Source organism: Pelobates fuscus, chromosome 9 (assembly GCF_036172605.1).
Source record: "Pelobates fuscus isolate aPelFus1 chromosome 9, aPelFus1.pri, whole genome shotgun sequence".
NCBI classification, from domain to species: Eukaryota; Metazoa; Chordata; class Amphibia; order Anura; family Pelobatidae; genus Pelobates; species Pelobates fuscus.
The window spans coordinates 63512797-63539723 of NC_086325.1; the positions used below are offsets into that span (position 1 = coordinate 63512797).

The 26927-nt window shown below is 40.8% G+C and overlaps 1 protein-coding gene across 5 annotated transcripts in view; it reads left to right on the top strand.

The window, feature by feature from the left end:
- Window positions 1-26927, top strand: part of ARHGEF6 (Rac/Cdc42 guanine nucleotide exchange factor 6) — a 116060-nt gene that overhangs the window by 47864 nt on the left and 41269 nt on the right. For all 5 annotated transcript variants that reach the window (XM_063432022.1, XM_063432023.1, XM_063432021.1 and 2 more), the window contains exons 7-16: window positions 3003-3097; window positions 7274-7369; window positions 9122-9244; window positions 11383-11521; window positions 12538-12597; window positions 16162-16308; window positions 16746-16832; window positions 18289-18367; window positions 25161-25300; window positions 26620-26775. In XM_063432022.1, the coding sequence (XP_063288092.1) occupies window positions 3003-3097; window positions 7274-7369; window positions 9122-9244; window positions 11383-11521; window positions 12538-12597; window positions 16162-16308; window positions 16746-16832; window positions 18289-18367; window positions 25161-25300; window positions 26620-26775 (1122 nt within the window). The remainder of the gene's footprint in view (window positions 1-3002; window positions 3098-7273; window positions 7370-9121; window positions 9245-11382; window positions 11522-12537; window positions 12598-16161; window positions 16309-16745; window positions 16833-18288; window positions 18368-25160; window positions 25301-26619; window positions 26776-26927) is intronic.

Sequence of the window (26927 nt, forward strand, 5' to 3'; positions counted from 1 at the left end):
GAATTGCTAGCGGACCGGGCATTAGAGACCGCGGTGAGGTATTATAGGAAGCTCCAAGCACTATAGAGCACTGAAGTGGGTATGTTGTCCTCTGTGCAGCTGCTGCAGGGTCTTTGCCGGGTTGGCGTGTGGTAGAACCTCGGGGAGGTTGCCATGGTGTCCGGGGTCTCCCAGCCCATCGCCGGTGAAGTGCGAGGCGCCGGTGGGGCAATACAGGAGTGAGTCTCTGTGGGAACTTGGGGCGACTCACCGCTGGTCGAAGTTTCAGACGGGTCACCCGTGGTTGTTGGTCAGTGTGCTGGGACTTTGGTCGGCTCTTCCCCGCTCTCTTTGGTACTCTTGGGGCGGTCCCTGGGTTTCCGTTCAGGGTGTGCTCACGCCTGGAGAGCTTGGCCCAGAAGTCGGCAAAGATGCGATCCAGCCTCACCGATAGCGGGGGCAGGTCGGGCTCCGGCTCGGAGGCCCACGTGGCGTCCGCCATGTTGCTTGACCCTGGTACGGTGGTGCCGTGCGTTTGAGTGTGATGCCCTCGTGCTGGATTGCATGCTGGAGTTGCCGGGATATCCCTCACCGGCTGGGGGGGGGGGGGAGAGAGGTTCACCCGTGGAGACCTCCAGTGTAGCGGGTCTCAGTCTGCGGAGGGATCGGCCGCCTCCCCCGCGCCTCCCGGGTAGGCCTCGCGTAGGCCTCAGGGCCATCCATCGGCCGTGGTCACCCAGTCGGGTCTATTTGTCAATTTGGCCTTCCTCCCGTTATAGGCCCCTAGTTCTGGGGTCTAAAGGTGAGTAGTTCGTCGTGTGTGGAGGTGTTTCAGGCTTAAATTATGCTTAAATTGGGCTATTTAGCCCGGAGCTCTTCTGGCTTGCGACCTCTCGGCTGGGCTGTCAGGCTCCGCCCCCCGCCATTATATTTTTTTATATATATATATATATATATATATATTTATTATTATTATTATTATTATTATTATTTCTTTTTTTTTAATTACTAATTTTCTATTTTGCAGAAACACCATATGAAAGTGTCATCATAAAACTTAATGGAGAAGAGAGAGAGAGAGAGTTACAAGGAAACAATTATTTTATAAAAGTACAAAATGGTATACAGTGAAGGGGAAAAAAGTATTTGATCTCCTGGTGATTCTGAACATTTGTCAACTGACAAAGAAATGATCAGTCTATGATTGTAATGGTAGGTGTATTTTAACAGTGAGAGAGAGAATAACACAAAAATAATAATATCCAGAAAAACTCTTAGCAAAAAAGTTCTAAATCGATTTGCATTTCAATGAGTAAAATAAGTATTTGACCCCTTCGACTTAGTACTTGGTGGCAAAACCCTTGTTAGCAATCACAGAGGTTAGACGTTTCTTGTAGTTGGCCACATGTCAGGAGGGATTTTGTCCCACTCCTCTTTTAGATCCTCTCCAAGTCATTAAGGTTTTGAGGCTGACGTTTAGCAACTCAAACCTACATCTCCCTCCACAGATTTTCTATGGGATTAAGGTCTTGAGTCACTCCTTTGTTGACTTGGCTGTGTGTTTTGGGTCATTGTCATGCTGGAATACCCATCCATAACCCATTTTCAATGCCCTGGCTGAGGGAAGGAGGTTCTCACCCAAGATTTGACGGTACATGGGCCTCGTCCATCATCCCTTTGATGTGGTGGAGTTGTCCTGTCCCCTTAGCAGAAAAACACCCCTAGAGCATAGTGTTTCCACCTCCATGTTTGACGGTGGGGTTGATGTTATTAGGGTAATAGGCAGCATTCCTCCTCCTCTAAAAACGGCCAGTTGAGTTAAAGCCAAAGAGCTTGACCACAACACTTTGACCCTGTTCTTCTCTGAATCTTTCAGATGATCATTGGCAAACTTCAGATGGACCTGTACATGTGCTTTCTTGAGCAGGGGGACCTTGCGGGCGCTGCAGGATTTTAGTCCTTCACGGTGTAGTGTGTTACCAATTGTTTTCTTGGTGACTATGGTCCCAGCTGCCTTGAGATCATTAACAAGATCCCTCCGTGTAGTTCTGGGCTGATTCCTCACCGTTCTCATGATCATTGAAACTCCACGAGGTGAGATCTTGCATCGAGCACCAGACCGAGTGAGACTGACCGTTATTTTGTGTTTCTTCCATTTGCGAATAATCGCACCAACTGTTCTCACCTTCTCACCAAGCTGCTTGGCGATGGTCTTGTAGCCCATTCCAGCCTTGTGTAGGTCTTCAATCTTGTCCCTGACCTCCTTGAACAGGTCTTTGGTCTTAGCCATGGTGGAGAATTTGGAATCTAAATGATTGCTTTTGTGGACAGGTCTTTTATACAGGTAACAAGCTGAGATTAGGAGCACTCCCTTTAAGAGAGTGTTCCTAATCTCAGCTTGTTACCTGTATAAAAGACACATGGGAGCCAGAAATCTTGCTGATTGTTGGGGAACAAATTCTTATTTCACTCATTGACATGCAAATCAATTTCTAACTTTCTTGACGTGCGTTTTTCTGAATTTTTCTTTGTTATTCTGTCTCTCACTGTTAAAATACACCTACCATTAAAATTATAGACTGATCATTTCTTTGTCAGTGGACAAACGTTCAAAATCAGTAGGGGATCAAACACTTTTTTTTCCACTCACTGTAGATGCACATCCAGCCAGTGGACCCATAGGTGATCCTTCAAAGTATATTTACTGTGTGCAGAGACAGCAAGTATCATAACAGAGACAAAGTGAGGATTTTCACAATTCATTCATGTATATAGTATGTTTTTTTGAGTGTCAATCTATACAGCATGGTGTTAGAGAGGGGGTGCAATAATAAGAATCTGCTTTGTGATTGCCTTGACCATATAGGTGAATGCGAGCTATTCCCAATGTAAAGTTTAAAGTGTATTTCCCCCTCCCCCCCTTTAATTGTGGGGAGGGAGGGAAGAGAGGAAAGAAGATGAAAAATCATTTGCAGTATTATAATTATTATGTTCTGCTGTTTTCTTGTATGTTTTTTCTAAAGGTGCTGCAGAATATTCTGGAAACTGAATGTAGTTATTCTAAAGAACTTCAGTTACTGCTCTCAACATACCTCAGACCCCTCCAGTCCTATGATAAGTAAGTGAATGGGCTGCCTCACTATTTAAGATGTAGACTTATATCATGCTATGCTTCCATGCCATGATTTATTGGGTTCGGTGTAGGGGTAATGTATTATATAACACTATAAGAGAGAATAATACACAGCGCAACAAACATATTGTAAACAATGTTATGGTCTAGAATCAAAAAGGAATACATTATATATGCGGATTGGAGAAACTATTTAAAACACTTGAAATATTCCAGCATAAAAAGTTAAGCATGTAGATGGCTGTGAGGTATGAATTACTTAGAAGGACATGCTCTCCGGTAACTAAATATAATGGATCATTTACTACATATCATGTCCTCACCCAGCTCTCCCACCCTTTTTTATTTATTTATTTTTTTATTTTTAAGAATTTTTTTGATGTATTTTCTTTATTTTATGCAACAATATTTTATCCAATACATTTTTAATATTTGGAAATTCAAAATAAAGCAAATTTCTAATTTTAGGCCAAAATAGTTAAACTGGAACACATCTCCAAGTGAATTGTGTGTTAAGCATTTTATTTTATTTATTTATTTTTTGGGGGTGGGGGTATAAAATTAGAAATTCATTTTTAATTACAGACAATTAACACATTAGGAAATAACCCTGAGTATGAACTTTACATTTTAGGCCAAATTATTTGAACTGAAAATGGCTATAATTAAAAAATTTAGTAGTTTGACTTTGATTTCTTAAAGGACCACTATACACCCAGCTCAATGAAGTGGTCTGGGTGCCAGGTCCCTCTAGTTTTAACCCTGCAGCTGAAAACCTAGCCGTTTCAGAAAAACTGCTATGTTTCACTGAGGGTTAATCTGGCCTCTAGTAGCTGTCTCATTGAAAGCCGCTACAGGCGCTTCCGCGCTTCTCACTGTGAAAATCACAGTGAGAAGACGCTGGATGTCCATAGGAAGCATTGATTAATGCTTTCATATGGGCTGTTTGAATGCACGCACGGCTCATGCCGCGCATGCGCATTCGGACCTGACATCAGCAGGGGGTGGAGAGTTCACCAGCACAGAGGGAGCACGGCGCTGGAGAAAGGTAAGTGGCTGAAGGGGTTTTGATCCATTCAGCCCAGCGGGAGTGGGGCCCTGAGGGTGGGGGGACCTTTTGACACCTTAACCACTGCAGCACATTAGAATGTTGCTTTAACCCCGGAATTTGAGAAGGTGTCTAGACATTCCTGTTCCTATAATAACATAATTTAAAAAAATTCTGAAAAATATCTGACCGGTACAGGATGAGTGATACCCAAGTTCTTAGCATGTTGGACATCCAGAGAAGGGTCATAAGCTAAAAAGAATGCTTAAAGCACCATAACCACTACAGCACACTTGAGTGCAACTTGGTCACTTCCTCCATAAGATCCAGTGAACTTCATTAAGCTAACCCCGGCGCTGCAGGGCTTGGCTCATTGCATGGCAGGGTGTAGGTCAGAAAAGGCTCTCATTGGAATAAGTGAACATCTCCTGATGAACAGTTTGACTACTTACATTTAGGGGGTACCATGGCACTCTGGACACCATAACCACAATAGTGCAGCAAAGTGTTTATGGTGCTTGGCATGTTGTTTGTGCCAGTACAAAAAATATCTATACCACTATCTTACAAGAATGATTCAACCAACCAGAGAACTGGCAGTCTTTTAGAGAGATTTGTTGCCTTTCTTTTTCCTATAGAAAATAACCTAGGTAAACTATGGAAACACAGGCTGTTGTAAAAGGGCATAAAACCATTTAGGCCTCGTATTTGTTTTATGGAAGTATTCTGAGAACATGATCAGTGTAAACTGAGTTAATGACCTTACTCTGCACCTCAGCCAATCACTGTCCGCTTATTAAAAGGACTGCAATGTCTTTTGTGAACCTGTTGATAACTCTAGAATTTAGAGAAATTGCAAAGAAATTTTGAAAAATTTAGACCAAAAAAGTCTGGATTGGAAAAAAATCTTCAGAACGTCTAATCTACTTTTTTTCCTGCTTTGTGTGAAAACTACATTTATTATTTCAGTATTAAAAATATATAGGGGGTGGGGCCTGACCAGTGAGCAGAGCAGCATTATCTCCTGTTATACAGGCACAAAAACTGAGGATTAAACGGGCTAAAGTGCTCTCACCCTCCTGCAAGTGGGCCCATTAGACTGGGGAGACTGCCCTGAGCCCTGAGACACCGAAACTGGCACCCGTGATAACCGGCACCGCATTGGCAGAATGGGGCCTACCGCGGGAGGCGGCGGAGAAAGGCGGCCGCTTTCCCGCCAATCGCACACATCCACTAGTACACTTGGAACACTCTCTCTCACCCCCTCCCCCGATGGACCGGTGGGGGTCATCCCGGTCTCCGCCAGATGGGGAACCCCACGCCCGGCACCCTCCGACTAAGCCTGCGACCTCTTCAAGCAATGCGGGGGCCTCCAACATGGCGGAAGCTTGTAAATCAGCACTGCAAAACAGTCACAAGCCTACCAGGTCGGACACTTCATCCCGGTCCCCGCTGGGAGAAGTGACCCACACGCAACCAAGAGGACAAGCCGTAAGAGCAGTCCTGCAGACACGCGACCAAGTCAGCATGGCGGAGAAGGCATGGCTCCCACATTCCAGAGAAATACTCGCCCGACTGGACAAACACTTTCGGGAATTATGGCGGCAACTACGAAGCAAACTATGCCCACCCGCACCAACACAGTGCAGGGAAGCCCTGAAACATAGCCGCACGATCAAAACGGCACAACCACTGGTGGCGGACCGGAGAGGTGAGAGCCGGATGACACAGAGGACCCCACTCGGGCCCAGCGATCTCACAAAAGCCTGTCCCGTCCACTGATGGCCCACCCAGGCTGAAGGCGAGCCCTCCACACTGGTGGAGTGCTCGCCGCCGCACTCAGCGGCCGACCACCCGCACCCCCCGCCACTCCCAAAGGGAGAGAGCTCTGGCCCCTCATGAAAGCCAGGTGCATGGACCTAAGATGTCGGCCCTGCTACTGGCCCGGGGCAGTGGGATGGACTTACCTTGCTCCGTTCGAGCCACCAACTCCGATCTTGGCTAGGCTTCCTGCGACATCCACCGTGAACAGAGGAATGCCGCACCACAGTCTAGCAACTGGGCAAAGCCCAAGGGACTTATCCGGAGAGCAAAGCCCAACCATAATGGACTATACACGTATGTACTACAGATGCCCATCCAGGGAATCGGCTGACTCTCTGACTCTGTGAGATAGCTGCTGGCCAAGACAGGTCACCGACCAGGGACTTTGACTACAGAATGCTGACCAGCGCTTTAACTGCATAAAAGTGTACATGTTTTGTTTTAGTTTAGGCTCGTTGCCCATCTATGCTACATACCTCTTCACTGTAATAACTTGCAGTCGACTAGCAAACTAATGCAGAGTATATGATAATTTAGCAAGTTACCTACTGTTCATAACCAGCAAATACCATGCCTAGGAATTATTCATGTATAAAAATAAGCTATTTCTACATTCTATAAACGTAAATACCCAGTGGTTACTACAAAGCTAATCCTAGATAAGCACGTTATATAACTTTAAAAACATTGTTTAATTACTCAGCTCATGTCTTGAATAGCAGTCAGACCTGACCAGATAGCAACCACCTCTCCTATTAATATATTCTTAGTTGATCATAAGCATTATCTAGTTTATTATAAAAAAAAGTGCAGCCTTATATGTCACGTAATGTCTAAACTACAACTGTTATGCATTAAGTGTTCTCACTTGTTTTATTTACTTTTACTCTAACAATATAATCGTCTAAGCTGGTTAAAATTATAAAAATGTGCGAATTCTCATGCCACTACCTAACGTGTGTTAATCTTGCAATACACTGTTGTGGCGTCTGTTGATATTTTGTACCCACCTGCACAACATAAATAAAGAATAAAAAAAAAAAAAAAAATAACATCAATTAGGTCTGTTTTAAATTTATTGTGTATAATAAAAATTTTTTTTTTTTTTTTTAAGTATTGAATCAGACCTAAGTAAGTGAGGAAAACTCTTGAAAGCGTGTCTTTTTAAATATTATGTTATTCCAATAAAAAAGGTATCCTTGCATAAAAATAAATTTAAAAAAAGATGTAATTGATGTACCGGTAATTCAAGGTATATATTTTTATTTTTTATTTATTTTTTATTCCAGATTAAGTGCTGCAGACATTCTTTTGCTTCTAGGAAATTTTGAAGAAATATGCACATTTCAACAAACAATCTGTCAGAGTTTAGAAGAATGCGCAAAGTAAGAAGCTGTCATTTTTCCTGTGAAATATAATGCCACAAGAATGATCTATTTTTTTTTATTTATTTTTTTTAAAATGTAATCATTCATCTATTTTATTCTCTTTTAATCTTCGAACTCTTGTCGATTTTGTTTGTTTGACTATAAGAATCTAGTTTTTAATTGTAAAATACCTGGTTATCGTCTAATACATACAGGAGGATGCATGCACGTTGCTTGCCCTGGTTTTTATAGTGATTGAACATGTAGTTGTAATAAGCCAAGTCCAAGTTTGGATACGCATAACAGCCTCCAACATGTGCTCGTGTTTAGACTGCAGTGAAAATTATTTGTTACATACACTAATTTTCTCTATTCCTGTCTGCCAACCTGCCTTCTCAGCCAGGAACCAATCAAGAAGATGAAGTCAAAGAAGTATATAACATTTGCTTCACTTTTCTAATTCCTGATGTGTTTTGGCCAGGCACTATACCAGAATATAATCACTAGGTGTCACTGTTGTGCTCCTAATGCAAGAGATTTTTTGTATTATTATTATTATTTTTTTTACATTGTCTGAGTGTCTGATATTGAACAGGAATTGTCAGAGACCAATTATTTAAACATACATTTAGGAAAACAAATCAAATATTTCAAAAATCCCAACTACATGTATATTGTTACATAAAGCTTTCCACTTGACATCTTGATATTATAGGAATTTTATAAATAATCACAAATGATCGCTGTAAAGGACAATGAGATTAATTTATTAATTTCAAGGGACCTCTGTGTGTGTGTGTGTGTATATATAATATATGATGCAATATTTTAGTCAATTTGAGAGAGGGGAAAAAAAAAACATTTGTAACTGGAAATAGATTTTCTAGCTCAATATTGGAATAATTGTAAAAAAATGTTTTTTTTGTTTGTACATCACAAATGACTGGTGATTAAACTAATACAAATATTCTCCGCTGATAAAGAGGTCCGATTAATAAATCCTGAAATAGGGAATTGGTGATTACCAAAACTCGACCAGCCAGAGGTGCAGGGAATAAAAAGAAACCACAAGAACTCACCTGTACAAAGTTGGTCAGAACAAATTTATGAAAAGATAAAAACATAATGAAGACCTCAGATTTTTACGACTTTAGGGATTTTGCATTGGAAAATCATAGCCCTCTTCTTTCTTTATTATGATATATAATCTTTCCATCAAGTGTTTAAACATCTTAAAAAAAAAAAAATCATGCAAAGTGACAGTTCCTCTTTACTTATCCCTATATTTGACAAAAAATGTATTTGTAAAGTGGGAAAAACAAAAATGTAAATGTAGAAATCAATCTCTGTTTTTCCTGTACCTCCGCTCCTCCATGTTAACTCCCTGTCAATTATTGTTGGAGCTCTGTTCTTTGTACCTGTCAGTCAGTATAGAGGCGCATAAATAGAATAGCAGACATCAAACCCGTTCTGTTTCTCCTCTTTATTAGCATGTTTGACTTATCCTTGTCTCAAGTGGAGTCTAATTTTCATTTGCAAAATCTTTTATATATTTAAAAGAAAAGAGTACATCTCATGACAAAAGGGTAACACAAGTTATGGGTGATCTCGATGTTTTATTCAATGGTGTAAATTCTACAGAATTGACAGTTCACGTCTAAGCTATGTGGGCTGTAGTTGCAGATGCGCCAATTCTACCCATATTGTGATGTTTCTTGAGATATATATATATTCTTTAATATTAATGAATTCTCTTTCCCCCTCTTTTAGGTTGCATGAAAACCACCAGAAAGTGGGAAGCTGCTTCATGAATCTTTTCAGTCAGTTTAAGTCTCTGTATATTGCCTATTGTGCTAACCACCCCATGGCTGTTAACGTACTCACACAGCACAGGCAAGTCATGGTCCTAAAAAATTTAAGAAAATATTATTTGGTCCTAATGCACCAGAATTGTAATTTATAGTTTTTTAATTTAATTTTCTATTTCCTAAAATAACTCCCCAGACACCATAACTACTAGAGCCTGTTGTAGTGGTTTTGGTTCCAGGAGTTCCCTAGTGGGACAGATGGTAGTCTTTCAGAATGTTCAATCCCCTTCACTACCAAGTACTTTTTGACTGAAAAATATTGGCATATTTCTTTTTAGCAAGGGATTCATAGCTAGCATATTATATGCCTACTGTGATAAGGTGAATGGGGTGGTCTGTGAGGGAGTCTATATCTCGTCAAGATTGTTCAGAGAGGCATATGATTTTTAACCCCAGGGGGAGAGTATGATTCTGTGTATATAACCGGAATGATTGTTTAGTTATGGGCCCCTGGGGTGGAGCATTTGGAGAGAAGGGAGGGCCAATGCTCCACTCCGCAGTTTAGCGGTTTTCTTGGAAGACATAGATCCAGGCCAGGGTTTTTTGACCGTCTCCAACCTACTGCCCAGCTGCAGGTAATCGGCTGCAGCAGTGGGAATAAACCCCTCCCTGCTAGGCAGGTAAGGGGAGAATGTTTTGTTTCTCTCTGAAAGGCTGGGAGCAGCAGGCTGGCTAAAGACTGGAGTGCTGAGAGTGGACAAAGACTCTAGGTTGGTGAAACCAATATTGTTTTGTTTAGTTTAACCCCTGAGAGATAGGGAACCTGATATTAGTTAGTGCTCAGACGAGCTAGGTTTTTGTTTAAAGGGATTTATGTTTTCATTTACTGCTGTCTCCTGTGTGGATTTACAATAAAGTTGCCGGGATTATAAGAAAATAAAAGGACTGTGCATGTTTTTGCCCTAGAGGACCGTGCTATCTACAGACAAGGATCACACTACCAATGTTGGTAGGTTATGAGACCAGGATGAGTGTGCCATGATTGGGGCGTCACCAGTGACATGACTTGCGTCACAGGTGTTGCCCATTGGGGGTATGCCCTATTGGAAGAGTAGCAGATTCAACCACTGAAGGGGCATGTCTTGCAAGCCCCCAACCTGCAGGACTGGGCGAAGTGCACTGCTAAGCTTGTCTAATGATGCACTCGCACTGTGGTGCCAGATGATGGTGTGACATGACCCTGAAACCTAGACTGTCCCACTGAAATAGGAACTGTTGGGGTTGCCTGATCTAGACCTATTAGAACACAGCAATTTTGTGTATAGGTTGCTTTGCAGACAAAACAAGAAGTTAAAATTTATAGTTTACTAATTATTTCTTCTTCACTTTTTTACAAATAATAGGAAAATGTAAAAGCTTTAGACCCTATACAGTGTTATTTATCTTGCAAAATGTCCCACTGGGTCTTAAATGTTAATAAAAAAGCAAAAATTCAGTTTCTCACATACAGAAGGAGTAAAAATAAAAATAGGTATTTGCGAGGACCCTGATGGCATTGTTAGCAATCTTGCTCACTAAAATGTCAGCAGACTGTAAAAAGAATATAAAAACTGTTAAAGCAATCTTTATTAGTCTCTAGACTGCAATGTAATTATTGCAGTTTAAAAGAAATGTCAATAATTTAACATTGCAGGGTTAAAGGGCAGGGTTCAATGAGCTGAGCTGGTCTGGGTGCCTATAGTGTCCCATTAAGCTTTCCAGATATGAGAGTGATAAATGCTCCAGGACAACGAAGAACCATAATCTTTTCTATCCTGCTGTAGTAGTTCTACCGCTGGAAGATTTTGGGATAAATGGTTTTTAAGAAGTTTGTCCAAAACAAAGAATCCCTGAGGTACCAGTGGCATGGCCTTTGCTTGCCGTGGTGTTAATCAGAACTCCCACCTCTGTGTTGGCAATATTGATTTAACTCATAATTCAACTGCATTTATATTCTTAGTGCATGTACCGACGAAGTGAGAATGTTGTTGCCATCCAAATGTGGATACAATTTCTGTTTCTAAACTTGAAAATCGATATGTCAGCAGCCCACTAACACCAGAATCATTAAACCAGGTGCAGTGGTTGTGGTTCTTAAACTGTCTTTTGTGATCTTTCAGTAAGGTTATAGATCAAGCCATAATGGTAGAAATCATTCTAAACTTCTTCCATTCTGTTCCGTAGTGATGAGTTGGAGAAGTTTATGGAGGCTCAAGGAGCAGCAGGATCTGGCATTCTAATGCTAACCACAAGCCTAAGCAAACCATTCATCAGACTAGACAAGTATGTCACCCTTCTCCAAGAACTGGAAAGACACATGGAGGTAAGTGCAACTTTTTGAAAGTGATATTATATTATTTATTTTAATTATTTTACTTTTATGTAAAAAAAACAAAAAAACATTTTTTTCAGAATTTTGCATTCATAACATGAGCACTTGGGATTATAATGATCAGGATAGTCTAATATCCAACATGAAAACCTTAAGTTAACAAAGATTAAATAAAATTTTAAAAACCCTAAAATGTCTGGCTGGATTTAACGTTAACATCGAAAAGTACAGGACAGGCCGAGATCAAGGATACAGAAGTCAGAATAGTCAGAGAACAAGCCAAGGGCAAAATAAAAAAAAATTTAATGTGCCCTCATATAACTAAATTGAAATCCACGACCGCACACTGAAAGTAAATCAAAATGGGTATAAATACCCTAATAACCATTCTGAGGCTAGAAGTGATCACATGACTTTGGGGCATGTGAGTGTGACGTTGCAAACACGTTTGAGAGAGAATTATGGGCACAGAGTAAAAGAGTCTAGCACGCAGAAGCCAGCATCTCATATGCTTCTAGACCTGGAAACTGCTGTGGTGTACCCAGCCTCTGTGGGAACATGCCAGAACGAAGTGCGCCATGACAAAATTGTTGTGTTTTTTGGTATTTTTAAATAATATTCTATCTTCCTGTAACCTAAGCAGTAAGATAATTCTTATCACCTTTAAACTAGGGATTGTCAGGAACATTTTATCCTTGTGGATAACAAATGCTATCTCTCAAGGTTTTAATGAATACCAGTACATGAAGAATCTGATTTCTACACCAAATATGAAAGCACTTTAAAATAAAATGAGGTTTCAAATTGTGGAATTCCCAAATACTGCAAACAATGTCACAAATGCTTATTCTGTGTTATACTTTAATGCAAATCAGTTTTGGAAACACGCAATCCCTACATTGTAACTATTTCCATATTAGTAGTTGAAAAGTGGTAGTTCTAGTTTCTAGCTATTTATGGTTTAATTAATGTATTTTTAGAAATAAGATCCTTTTTTCCTTTTACAGGAAGCACACCCAGATCATAAAGATGTTCTCCGAGCCACTGCATCCTTCAAAGCCCTTGTGGTAGGTGATGTCAGACTCTCAAAATATTCTTTGTACACAGCACCTGGCCTGTGTGCAGCATGAATCATGTTGTGACATTTCTACATAAAGAAAATCTAGCAATGGAATTATTTATTTAGAATCTTATGGTTTGTATATTTCTGTGATGATGGAAACCCAATGTCTGTGAACGAAATTTCCCATGTTCAGTCTGCTTACTAGGGTATAGTCTCTCCATCCCTATGATTTTTATTAATTTTTATCAGTAGGATGAGTAGACTGTATTCCAGAATGTAATTCAAGCACTCTGATAAGAGGATTCTTACATCTCAAAGAGTAAGGAGGTAATCTTTAGCTGTCAACATTGTGAAAATGGTTTCTAGGTGATATAGTTCATCATTACCTAAGATGATTCAGTTTCCCCTTAAAGAATACCTTTTTGTATTGTGTGTTAAAGTAAACATTTGATCCTGATTAATGTATTTAAGGCAATCTTTATTGGTGCATATTTCTGTACAGAATCCAATTGTTCAACCTCTTCGGAACCAATATATGTTTTTATTTTCATGTATTTTGCGATATGAAATCTAGTCCATAAAGCCTCACTTGCCCTGATTTATACACTAGTTTTGATGACCATCCCGCCGAGGGACACATTCCTCTGCCAGAAGCCACTAGTCATTGATATAATGAATGTAATGTTGCTGTAAATGTCAGCTTCCAAACCATACAGGAAGTTACAGTGGATCATTCTATTTTAGCATTCAGGGAAGGGGAGGAGTGATTGGACTTTACAATTTCCCTGTTAGCATTACATTACCAGCCAAGAGATTGATAAAGAATGATGTAGCAGTTTTAAATACTTTTATTTTACAATTATATGATGTTCGTGTATTTACTGTATGTGGACATTTATGCTCCAATGCAGACATTCATTTTTTTTTTTTTCCCCATTCAGTTGTCATTTTTAGTAAGCTGCACTACTAGTAATGCCTTTAGTGTCCTTGCAAATGCTGTGTTATATGTTAATATACGATCTATGCATCCCTAGCTTCAAATAAATGTTATGCTAATATTTGTTCAATCAAAAAGTGTTCTCTAGTGAAGAGATTAAACAAAGTCTAATCCTTAAGCTCTTAAATGTAACCACAATTGCTGCTAATATTTAGAGAATAAACTGCAATGTTTTGCATTTACTGAATAGTTTCAAAGATCATGTTTAATCTGTACTTTTTAATAGTAATTGTTTCAATCAAAGGAGTATTTTGTTTATTTAGTTTTCCTTAAATCACAGCACCCAAACCTAAAGCAACAGACCATTGCTTAAAGGGACACTAGACCCCTTAAGTACTTCAGCTTGCTTTATTGCTTTATGTGTGAAGAATTTTTTCCATTTTACATAAAGTGCAGATTTCAATAAAAGCGTGATACTTTTATAAATGAATCTGGTTACTCCCCCTGGCTTTCAAGCAGGCAACAAGTCCTGTTACTTCTTGGTTTGTTTAGCTCAGTGGAGCTAAAATCAAAAGAACGCAATTGCTCAGAGCACCTGCCTGCAAAGACTTCTCAATGAGCTGCTTTGGGAAGTCTGTGATTGGACAGCCACATAAAATCTGGGTGTATTTGGGCAGTAGAGTGTCCATTTAAAGTAAAACAATCTTTTTTTTTTTTTTTTTAAGAAAAGCTTCATGTTCGAAAATACCAACTCTAGCCTTTCAGCAATTTTAATGCACCGCACTTCCCATAATCCTCTGCCAGGCACTGTTTGAGAGGGAATTTTGGGAAATCTAGGCCTTTAACTATTGGTTGTAGCCTTACGGTTTTCTTGCTTGAATGGTTGGGGTGATTTCCAGGCATTTAATTTCTCATAATTTGGTTGAGCTGCATGTTCATGAGAGATCACATTTTAATGACATGTTCATCAACCATGCCAGCAAAACCACCAGTACATTGCTGAGTTTGCTGTAATGTTTTGAGGGTAGTTCAAAGTTTTTTCACACGTGCAGACTGTGTAGGAGGGTTTGCTTTGCTGTGGTTGTAGTGAACGCTTATTACCTTCAGCATCAAACATGCCTATTGCATTTTTCTTTAAGTAATTCTGTTTCTGTTAGCTTACTACTTTCTACTTAGAGAAGTTAGAAAAACTCACTTTCTGAGAAGCGAAAATTCCACATTCCTTCACTCTTAACCCCTTAAGGACACATGACATGTGTGACATGTCATGATTCCCTTTTATTCCAGAAGTTTGGTCCTTAAGGGGTTAAATAGAATCTACAGGGGTGATTAATGCAGGAAAGGGGAGTAAAATATAACAAAACTTGCCTTCACAGAACTTCCATGTTGCATCAGTCTCATACATGTGCTCTGAATGTTCTCCAGCAGGGCCATGCAAGCATGTTTCGAATATATAACCCAATGAAAACATGCATGCATTTAATTATGCATTTTTTAAATTTAGCGTATATCTAAAACCGTCCACTAGAAGTATATTTAACCCTTTAAAGAAATCATTGGCTTATCTACTAAATGAAAAAATATACTTATGCTGGTGAAGCGTGTAGTATAATCTGTTTTCTGTCAGAAAAGGCTCACAGTCATAGAAAAGGTTTTTATCTATTAAACGGCAATGTTTTTTTTATTGCAGGGTTAAAACTGAAGGACCACTGTACCCATAATACTTAGTTGAGATGAAGTGGTCTGGGTGCCTGTTTAGTGTTTTTTGGGGGGTTTATAAAGCCCCAACATATTCCACAGCAATTGGGGAGGGGGTGAAGAATGTACAATATACACTGATCAATACAAAAAGTAAAGCTGGCCCTGTCTGTGAGTAGAGATGTAATCATTGAAGCTCTTTTTATAAAAAGTGGTAAGTTACATGGTCTGTGAGCTTTTCTCACTTAAACGGCACTGTCACTACGCTGCATGTCTCTCGACTGGGATGGAATTTCAGTGAAATTTAAACACAGTCATATTGAGTATTTCATGAAGATTCTAACATTCTAAAATACAAATGTTTTAGGGGGTGATGGGCTGCTGTAAAACACTGGGTTGGGAGTGACCCATTTAAGAAGTTGGTGCTAGAAAATGCTTGAAACAAAGTAAACATGGCACAGTTTTCTTATACCAAAGAACCACATGGAAATGCTTTTTCTACACATTAGGTGGGGTTTTCTTTCTCTAGTGATTTATGGAAACCGCAGTCATTCATTTGTTCTGTTAACACAGAGATGGAGAAGATTGTTTCTGAGAAAACAGGAAAGCTGGAAACATGTTTGCATAGAAACTGCCACGTAACGGAGTAATAATTTACATATCTTTTATTTGGGAGACCTGTTTAAACTCTCTTGCATTATTTAATGGATTAACTTAATGATTAAATTAATGGATTAAATTAATGTGCATTAATAAAGTGGGATTACTTTGACCTCTACAGTGTCCTTTTAAAAAGTAAAACCCGAAATGCTCCCCAATCTCTAGCCAGGGACCTAATGAGAGTATTTAGAAAATTGGGCAGACAAGATGGGCTGAATGGTTCTTATCTGCCGTCACATTATATGTTTCACAAAGTTACTCTGTACGTTTCAGGCCCAGTGTCAAGACACACGCAAACGAAAGCAGTTGGAACTGCAGATCCTCTCGGAACCCATTCAAAGTTGGGAAGGAGATGACATTAAAGCACTGGGCAGTGTGATCTACATGTCGCAGGTTCTTGTGCAATGTGGAGCGAGCGAGGTGCGTAAGAGAGCATTGTAAATCTGAATATAGCCAGGATTGGTGGCTTGCAAGAATTAAAAGGTTAATCTATTGATCTTTGATTAACAATGAAAGATTTTGTCGAATAGTGTTATTAAAAGAAATGGACACAGAAAACAGTATAGACAGTAACTAGATATAGACAATACTGTTTGTCTGGCCGGAAGCACAACAAACCAAAAACAAACCAAAAATGTATCGATATTTCAAGGGAGTTAATTACACCCTAAAAGTACAGAGAACAATAAACCGATTAGGAAAGTTATTCATTCTAAGTTACTCTAGTGAGAAATACTAATGTCTTTGAGAGTGAGTGTCTCTTTGCTGAAATTTCACCCACAACCCCTCAAAATTAGATATGTTTTATATTAAAACCAAATCTGAATTTAACTTTTATTTATTTTCTGCGATTTTAGGAAAAAGAAGAACGATATTTTATGCTGTTTCCAAGAGCACTTTTAATGCTTTCAGCTAGCCCTCGGATGAGTGGATTCCTTTATCAGGTATTCTTTGAAGTCGTTTCTGTTCTTTAATATCTCTGTAAGTTACCTTTACCGAGTCTTTCTGCTTTGAAATAGAGATTATTATGCCAATTAAAAGGCAAAGATCTCAATGGACCTACTACCGTTGGTGTGTTTTGCTATTTAGGTGGATTTGAGCACAACACTGAGATTGGTTGTCCATCATGCTAAGCTTTTATTATTTTTTAGGTTTAAAGTGCTAACACCTTTTAGCAATATATATTTGGTACATTAACAGAAATTAGGGATTGAAGACTGTATAATGCAAAATGTAATAATCTGTAACAAATCAAAAGGAGAACCCTGTCTGTGAATCTAAAATCTAACATGCAAACACTTTTTTATACAAAGTGCAGAGCAAGATGACCTATAAGCTTACAATCTAATCTATATCTAGGACATAATGGGAGATGTAAGCTAGCAGAAATCGCTTTGAAACAGCAAGGTGTTAATGGCAGGAGACAGCCACAAATTGTCACTGAGTCAATGTGTTGGGCTGTCTGTAGTAAGATATCGAAGGCAGGTAACTATTACAAACTGCCAGTGAGTCGTCATCAGGAGAGACTATAGTAAGCTGTCATATAATATATCATGGTTAAGAGTAAGGCTTAGCATAGTTTCTGACTGATGGCATTCCAGGAAATTAACATCATTGGATATGTTTTTATGTGGGTCATATGACCTGACCATTTCTCATAGAGATGCATTGATTCAATGTATCTCTATAAGAAGATTCTGATTTGCCAGTGGGATGTTTGGCTGCGCCCCCACCCCGCCTTCTTGGCGGAGAATCCGAATTGACCATCGACCGCCATGAAGGTGGACCAAGAACAGGGCAAGCACATACATGGCGCTGAAATAAAAGTAAGTTTTTAACTTATCTAAGGGGGTACCTACATAGTATTTTTAATACTATAGCTTAAGGAATACCTCTTTTTATATTTCTACCTGTAGTGTTCCTTTAAGATTCACTTAAAATCAGACTGACACATGAGAAGTCACTTGTTGTTTCTGCTGGGTAAAGCTGAACAGGCTTTGGTTGAGAACAATACTAAATGCGTATAATATGCTACTCCCATAAGAGAATCATTTGATGGGGAACCATATACCCAATGTCCTAATGTAAAATATGGGAATGGGAGAAACATGTATGTCTATTTTGTATTTTGCATGACACGGAGAAGCTCATACATTGCGCCCTGATTCATGTTGGCAGGGGAGAATTATCCATATATCAGTACACCCACATGGCTTCCCTTCCTATCATATCATGTGTATGGATAAGAGTACCTTACACAGCATGTGGTTATGCCACCTTTGATTGGCTCTCATTAAACTCCGTGTGGAAGTATGACTCATGCGTCCCTTTGAACATGCAGTTGTACGATATAATAGTGGAAAACTAATGATTGTGTGATTTATTTTACTTTCTACCAAGGGGAAATTGCCTTTGACTGGAATGTCAGTAGTTAAGACAGAGGACAATGACATCAATAATCACTCGTTTGAAATTGCAGGTGAGAGTTTTGCTTCCGTTCTCGATAATGCGCAGTTACAGATTACGATCTTTGAAAGCGTGTCACATTTCTTGTCTCAGGATGTGAATGTGTTTTGTGTAAGTTTCAAGGAGTTTAATATTCAGTAATATAATAAAATAGGAAGTAGGACTGCAAAACAAGAGATGAACACTTCTAAGGTGCAGATATAAAAATATATATACAACCTTATAATGGCGAAGTGGGCGATATCTATATAAGAATAAATAAATCGCACACAGTGTATTACAGAATAAAAATATCAAGACACGCAGGATGATTTATGGAACTCACAAGATAACCGTGAATATCAGGCCCATCATCCTCAGTCAGAAGCAATCTTTAAAAATATATGGAGCAAGATCTTCTTTAGAGCTTGTAAAATAAAAGAAACCAAATGAGGGGGGGCGTGTCCTGACCGCACATGTGAGCGGACGTGAGAGACCGGAGCTCCTCCGATATCGCGGCTAAAACAGCTTGATATAACCGACGGATCGCCGGCAAAACGCACAACATACAAGGAGAACCGCTCTGCTACCCGATGGCGACAAAACCGCAGAAAAAAATGAAACAAAAAACCATAAATGCTCATCTGGAGAAAACACTGCCGCCGGAACACGGTGAGCAAGATGGCGCCGGTAGGCCGCGATCCCCAGCATGTTACTCTGATACGGGTGACTACAGGCACAGACCAGACAGCCCAGCCACAAACTCATCCATCAGGGCGATCATGCAAGAACTAAAAACCTCATTTAAAACAGACTTACACCAAATAGCAGCAGACATCAGATCTGACATCAACAGCATTGGGGAGAGGACTGCACGCCTGGAAGAGTGCACAGAGGAACTAACAGACGCGCATAACTCCATGGCAGCAGCCTATACCTCCTTGTCACAAAAGATCAAGACACTGGAAGAGAAAGTTGCTGACCAGGAAGACAGAAGTCGGAGGAATAACGTACGCATTAGAGGTATCCCAGAATCTGTGACACAGACAAGTTTAACTAAATATGTTCAAGATCTCTTTAGAGTGCTTATCCCCTCACTAACAGAATCAGAACTGCTCCTGGACAGGACGCACCGTCTCCCTAAGCCCAGACATCTCCCACCTGACACGCCACGAGACACCATTACCAGGGTCCACTTCTACCCTGTCAAAGACCGCATTATGCAGGCAGCCAGAACCACGAGCAACTGGCCAGCGCCCTACAGAGATGTTAAGCTCTTCACAGACCTCTCATCGACCACCATGATAGCGCGCCGCACTTTCGCACCCATCACTGCAGCGCTGCGGGCAGCGAACGTCCCCTACAAATGGGGCTTCCCCACAAAGCTCTTGATCAAGCGGAATGGCGTAGATAAACCAATATTCAACCCAGAAGAGGGAAAGAGAATTCTCCAGGAATGGGACATTCCACTACACTCTGACAGCCCTGAAAGGGCCCTGCAGACTACCGCTGCACCAAAACCGATAACCAAAAGCTGGGAACACCCAATGAAGACTTTCCGCACACCCTCCGACCGCGGAACCTCCCTAACTTGAAAGGACTGCTGGTTCTACTCAAAATTGGTGTCAACTGAATGGACTAGACGCACAGGTTTTATGTTTTGTATTATTTGCTTAATCCCTTGTATTTTATTTTAATCTAACACTGTCGGTTATACAATGCAATTCATTGTTACTGCCGCGACCGGGGGTAATGCCACCCGGACTCACTATGTCATACATTTGTACAGTTGTAGATCTTCCGTGCTGTAGATCTCAACATCCTGCCCTTAAAGGGCCACCCCCAAGGCTCCCTAGTAGCCGTAAATATCCGTTACTTCAGGTACCTTGATGTCACCCCTTGGTGACACACGGAACATTGTACATAGTTCTCACCCAGTTACCCCCACCCCTTCCCTTGTGCGTATACCGATCAACTGTCCCATATACGATCTCCACTATGACGCTAAACTCTTAAGAACTAACAAAACTGCAGCAAACCCCGTCATTATACCATGGTGATTAAGATCATGTCCCTAAATACGAAAGGGCTTAATTCACCAAACAAACGCAGGCTGGCCATACAAGAGGCTAAGAAATGTGGCGCTCTAGTAGCATTCTTCCAAGAGACGCATTTTAGATGGAAGGATAAACCCAGGTTTCACTCCAAATGGTTCCCCCACGACTACCACGCTTGCTATACAGCCAAAAAGCGAGGTGTGTCTATTTTAATCAGCAAAAATGTAGTGTTCTCTTTGGTCCGTAAAATAGCAGATAGGAAGGGTCGATATCTAATTCTCCAATGTTTACTTAATAATGCCCCGTACACGCTGGTCAATGTCTATGGCCCCAATGAAAACCAACATGAATTCATAACCTCAACCCTAGCAATCCTTGACGTGTATAAATATGGGGAGGTAATTATTGGAGGTGACACAAACTTCTTACTGGATAGCAAGTCTGACTCGTCCTCTGCTACTGGGCTATCGCGACATACCATGCAACAGAGAACGGTTCTCACAGCCAAAATTTGCAATACACTAGCTTCACACCGTATGATAGATCCATGGCGCATCCTCCACCCCACAGAGGTGGACTACACCTGCCACACAGCTGCACACAACAGCTACTCTCGCATAGACCGCTTTCTAATTCCAGCTACCTCCATGCCTAACATAGCGGAAGCCACTATTGGTACGATTACTTGGTCCGACCATGCCCCGATTACCCTCAGTATTAAAGAAGCATTCCCCAACAAAGGGACTGGCACCTGGAGACTCAACGAGTCCCTTCTAGCCGATCCATTCGTAGTGTCGCAGATCACCGCTGACCTCAAGCATTATTTTACTGAAAACACCACACAAACTACCTCCATAGAACAGGTATGGCTGGCACATAAAGCGGTCATACGGGGTTGCTTTATAAAGCATGCCAGTAGAGCTAAGAAGATGAGGCTAGCACGCTACAACTCCTTGGTAACGGAAATCACCACACTGACACACTCCAATAAACGCGACCCAAGCACGACCACCTATAAAAAACTGTCAGACCTCCAAAACCAATTACGTAACATAGAAATGGCCAAAACATCACACCTATTGCGCAAGGCAAAGCATAACTTTTTTGCCAATGGAAATAGAGCTGGTGCCAAATTGGCTTCACAACTAAAGGAGAGAAGTGTCGTCTCCAGAATTGCCTTCCTAATAGATAAACAAGGGAACAAGGTACTGAACCCGCAAAATATTGTTGATCTCTTTGCAAATTACTATAGTGAGCTATATAACCTCAAAAACGACCCCAATATGTCTCTACCGACCCCTAGCGACATCGACGGCTTTCTACAAGACCTCGACCTACCGACGCTAAAAGACGGTGACCTAGATATACTACAACGACCATTCTCCACAGATGAGCTCGCAACTGTAATCTCACAACTCCCTGCTCACAAATCCCCCGGCCCAGATGGTTTTTCAAACGCTTACTACCAGAAATTCTCAACCATTCTTGCACCACACCTCCTAACGCTCCTTAACCACTGTGCCTCCGTAGGTGCCTTGCCTGATGAGCTGCTGTTGGCCCACATATCCACCCTTCCCAAACCCGGCAAACCCCCCACACAGTGTAAAAACTTTAGGCCTATCTCCCTGCTTAACGGAGATGCCAAGATATATGCCAAGCTTATCAGCAACCGGTTAGCCCCATTACTCCACAAATTAGTGCACAATGACCAATCCGGGTTCATAAAAGGCCGCCAAGGCTCTGACAACACCAGGAAAATCCTAAATATGCTTTCCTCACTAGACTCAAAAAACTCGAAAGGCCTCTTTCTTGCCCTTGACGCGGAGAAGGCCTTTGACCGATTAAACTGGGCATACATGGTCAAGACTCTGCACAAGTTTAACTTTCCTACATCTACTATTAGGAGTATCATGGCACTGTACCACAAACCAGCAGCCAGAGTCTCCCACGGAGGCTTCCTGTCCAGCCCCTTCCATATCACAAATGGAACACGACAGGGTTGCCCCCTATCCCCCCTACTATACATCCTGGCCCTAGAACCCCTGGCATGTAAACTCAGACTGCACCCCGAAATACGAGGCATCCCTATAGGAAACAAGACATATAGTTTGGCTCTCTTCGCAGACGACATCTTTATAGCACTGACAGACCCCATTCGCTCTCTACCTCATATGCTGACTCTCATAACCCAATTCGGAAAAGTCTCCTATTATAAATTGAACCAAGACAAAACACAGGCCCTACCTATCAACCTAACGAACACCCTAACAGATACCCTTCGCTCCACCTACAAATTTGACTGGAGGCATACATCCATCACATACCTAGGGATTAAAGTGGCACCCTCTATCCCAACCACAATAACATCAAACTACACCCCACTGCTGGCACTCTGTAAGACAGAAATGAACAAATGGAAACACACCATGATTTCTTGGCTAGGGAAAATCAACGCCTACAAAATGATGATTTTACCCCGCATCCTCTATGTCATTCGGATGCTCCCCCTCAGAGTTCAGCCCAGTTACTGCAAAACATTACAAAAACTATGTAGTACGTTTATTTGGGGAGGCAAAAAACCCAGAGTGTCCATATCACTGTTACAGACAGCCACTAGCTTAGGAGGGGTTGGGCTACCAAATATCAACCAGTACTACAAAGCTGCAATTCTATCCTCAGGTGTCCTCTTACATACACCACCCAACACGATACAATGGGTAGACATGGAAAGGGAACAGTTTAGCAATCAATCCCTACTTGACTATCTGTGGACCCCCAAAACTCTACGACAGAGACGGCAGAACCTCTTCCCAACTACTCAGCTCACAATAACGATATGGGACGAATTCATGAAAGCAATAGGGCACAACGCCTACTTTCACCCCAAATCACCTATCACAGCCCTCAGAATGGTAGTGCCAAACATACCGCTACAAGACTGGCACGATGCAGGGCTTACAAAAATATCCCAACTAATGACAAACAAAGCAGTGACAGCCTTCCCAATCCTACAGACGCAGTGGCGACTCCCAAGTCGAGCCACCTTCTCTTACTTACAACTTAAAAGTGTGCTACAAGCACACGCGACACCCCCTCAGGACTCCCAAGATCCACCCTTGCCCACCCCACGCCTGCTATTAGACAGATGCTGGTCCGCTCCTACTAAGCCCAAAACCCTTTCTATGTGCTATAAAGCCTGGCAAGAACTCATACCACACAAACCGTCCCTACATAAAACCCAGTGGGAAAAAGACTGTGGGATAACACTGTCAGATGAGGAGTGGCTTAAAGCCCTGAACGGGCTGTCCAAACGGACACGGTGCTTCTCCCATGTGGAAGCCCACAGAAAACTCCTGTACAGGTGGTACATGACCCCACAAAGACTACAACACCTGTTCCCCATGACAGACCCGACATGTTGGAGATGCCACTCAGCCACAGGCTCGCTATTGCACCTATGGTGGTCCTGTAGGGATATTCAGCCTCTCTGGACTACCGTAAGGTATATCTTAGACAACCTGGGCATCCCACAATTCGCCCTGACGGCGTCTATTTGCCTACTGTTGTTATTCCCAACAGGGATAGATTCAAGCCACAAACAAATTCTGACGTTGGTTCTAATGGCATCTAGAAACCTCCTAGCACTCAACTGGAAATCCCGTGTCTGCCCCTCCCTAGCCCAGTTAGAGGACAAGATAGAGCAATTCCGTTTATATGAAAGATTAGCAATTACGTCCTCGACTCAGGTTCAACAATTTGACGCCACCTGGGAGACATGGGGAAAAATGATTAAAGGGAAATCAGCGAAGAGACAACCACTGAAGGACAACTTGTGAACGCTGGCTAGACAGCTCACTGAGACCATTATAGCCTAACACTGTAAGTTAACACTGGGACAAGACTTTTTTTTTTCTAATGAACATAGGTAACAACTACGCACCCTCCCCCCACCCTCCCTGCCCAACCCACGGTTCTCCCCTATTCAAGTTCACATCCTCCTCCATCACCGATTCTGGTACCCCAACATGGTCCATACCATCCGTACACATATAGGAATAGAAGGTAGACCGAGACACCCAAAGACTGCCTCAAACATTGGTGACAAAGTCACAGACGTGACAAATCTCAGGTTCAAGAGAAAATGTTTGATATATTGTCCTGAACATTGTAGATGTGTTAAGTAGAATGTCTCATGAATACTCTTGTCATACTCTTGTCATGCTGTATTGTGTCCACCAGTATATGGATGGAAGTTTTGTACTGATACCTAAATCTCCTATTCTTTATTCTGTACCCTGAATCATTTTTGCTCATGAAAAATAATAAAATATAAATTTGAAAAAAAAAAGAAACCAAATGATAGTGCAGATTGAAATTGAACTTCAAAGGATTTATTTTACAAATGCACTTACAGACGGGTCCAAATAAAACAGCATGTAATCCACTCTAAGGTGGTATCGACAGCATCAAAAGTAAGTCCTCCAAGTGGTCCAAGTTCAATTTCAATCTGCACTATCATTTGGTTTCTTTTATTTTACAAGCTCTAAAGAAGATCTTGCTCCATATATTTTTTTTCAGAACCTTTCCTAAAATAAGAGAACGTAGATTAACTGACTGTAATGAGATGTACTATACTATAAAATGAAACACAGATTTATATTTGCTTTATTTTGTGGTTTCTATGATGCAATTAAATTAATTTAAAAAACAAAAGAAAAAGCGGGGAAAAATGAATAAATAAATTGCATATAATCCCTGCTCTTACTTCAGGTCACATGATAGAACGTATCCAGGTGTTTTGCAACAGTAGCCAAGATTGCCAGGAATGGCTCGAGCATCTTCATCGTCTTACCAAAGCTCCTGGGTCGCATACCGCATTGGGTAAGACACAGTCTTGGACAGGTCACATGGTAAGTTAGAGAGACTCATCTTGAACTTGATCCAAAATCTTTCCAAGGACTTGGACCAGCAATATCTGCTACATGAGAGAGAATTTTATCATTTGTGTTGGTGTATTTTACAAACTCAATGTATAGTATTTAGAAAACTGGGCAGACTAGATGGGCCTTGTTAAATGGTTCTTATCTGCCGTCACATTCTATGTTTCTATGTGTAGGATGGTAGAGAATGGAATTCTCATAATTTTTTTTTCTACAGTTCTATGATCACAAATTGTGAATAGTGAATACATGGCTTCTATGAGGTTAATCATGAAGTGACAATTGCAATAAAAGATGGGTTACAATTTAACGCTTACAACTAAAAACTGTTAATAAATATAGACAAAGTTTTTGTCGATAAAAATAAATCAAAACCCATTTGGTGCCCATCATGACCCCAACATTAGTACAAAGGAGATTTTATGCATCCTTAATGCCACACTCCCCATGCTCTTGGTGGGGGCACATTTACTAAACTGTGAGCAGACCGTGCCTGCTCCCTGCAATAAATGACCAATCCGGGCACTGTGGCAGGCAAGTCTCACTTCTGTCAAGACTTTATCTTTGTAGAGCCACCCTACTTTACAGTAATCACTGGCTGCATCAATAGTCCTTCAAACACTCAGACAGCCACTACTTTTAGTTACTTGCTTTCAGTGTGTGTATGTATGTATGTATGTATGTATGTATATAAATATATATGTGTGTGTGTATATATATATATATATTTTTTTTTATTTATTTTTTTTTTTATTTAAGCATTTATTGGCAATTTTGCAAATTCAATGTATAGATTAAATCTAGAAGTACATGAAGACGAACCTTTTAATGATTGTGTTTCAGACATTTTTGCATTTCTGTCCAGCCTTGTTTTGTCATCTGTGTCTTCACGCTCCATACCGTGTAGCATTTTCTTCTCCTATTTTAGGTAGATTCTCTATTACTGATGTATCGAGAACTTGGAGGAGAGTTGTTTGGGGATCATTTGCTTGGTATATAGTGTTGAGTGGGGGAAATTGGACGATTCAGGATTTTTTCCTTTTTTTTTTTTTTCTTCCTCTATCTTCATGCTCTCTGGTTGACCATGATTCAGACTCTGTTGCGGACTTTATGGTGGTTCTACAGTGGATCTTACCTTTGTCACCTCTATGCAGCAAGATAAACTGGGATACAATGTTTTATAATGCTGCTGATGTTTTAGCTGAGCTAGAGCTTTATTTTTGACCATTATTTATTTTAAACTGTTTTCTGTTTGTATTAAACCTTTGCTTTTTTTATTTGTTTGTTAGATTTCAGACAGAAAACAACCAGCTCCCTCTCATCACTCCATTTCAATGATTCCTCGGGGACCTTTGGAACCAGCCAAAATCTACAAAACTTGGACTTTAAGTTGTTTGAGGCCTGCACCTCCACTCAGGCCTTCAGCCGCATTAGGTTACAAAGAGGTAACTAGTTATGTTTTCTATTATTGTATTCTGACACTTCTGTGTTCAACATTTGTAGCTACAGGTTAGCGCTTTGAGTTAAAACAAAACTGTATAATTCTTTCACTCCATCTTCCAATATATTGATTTGCTCAATGAAAAACGAATACAAA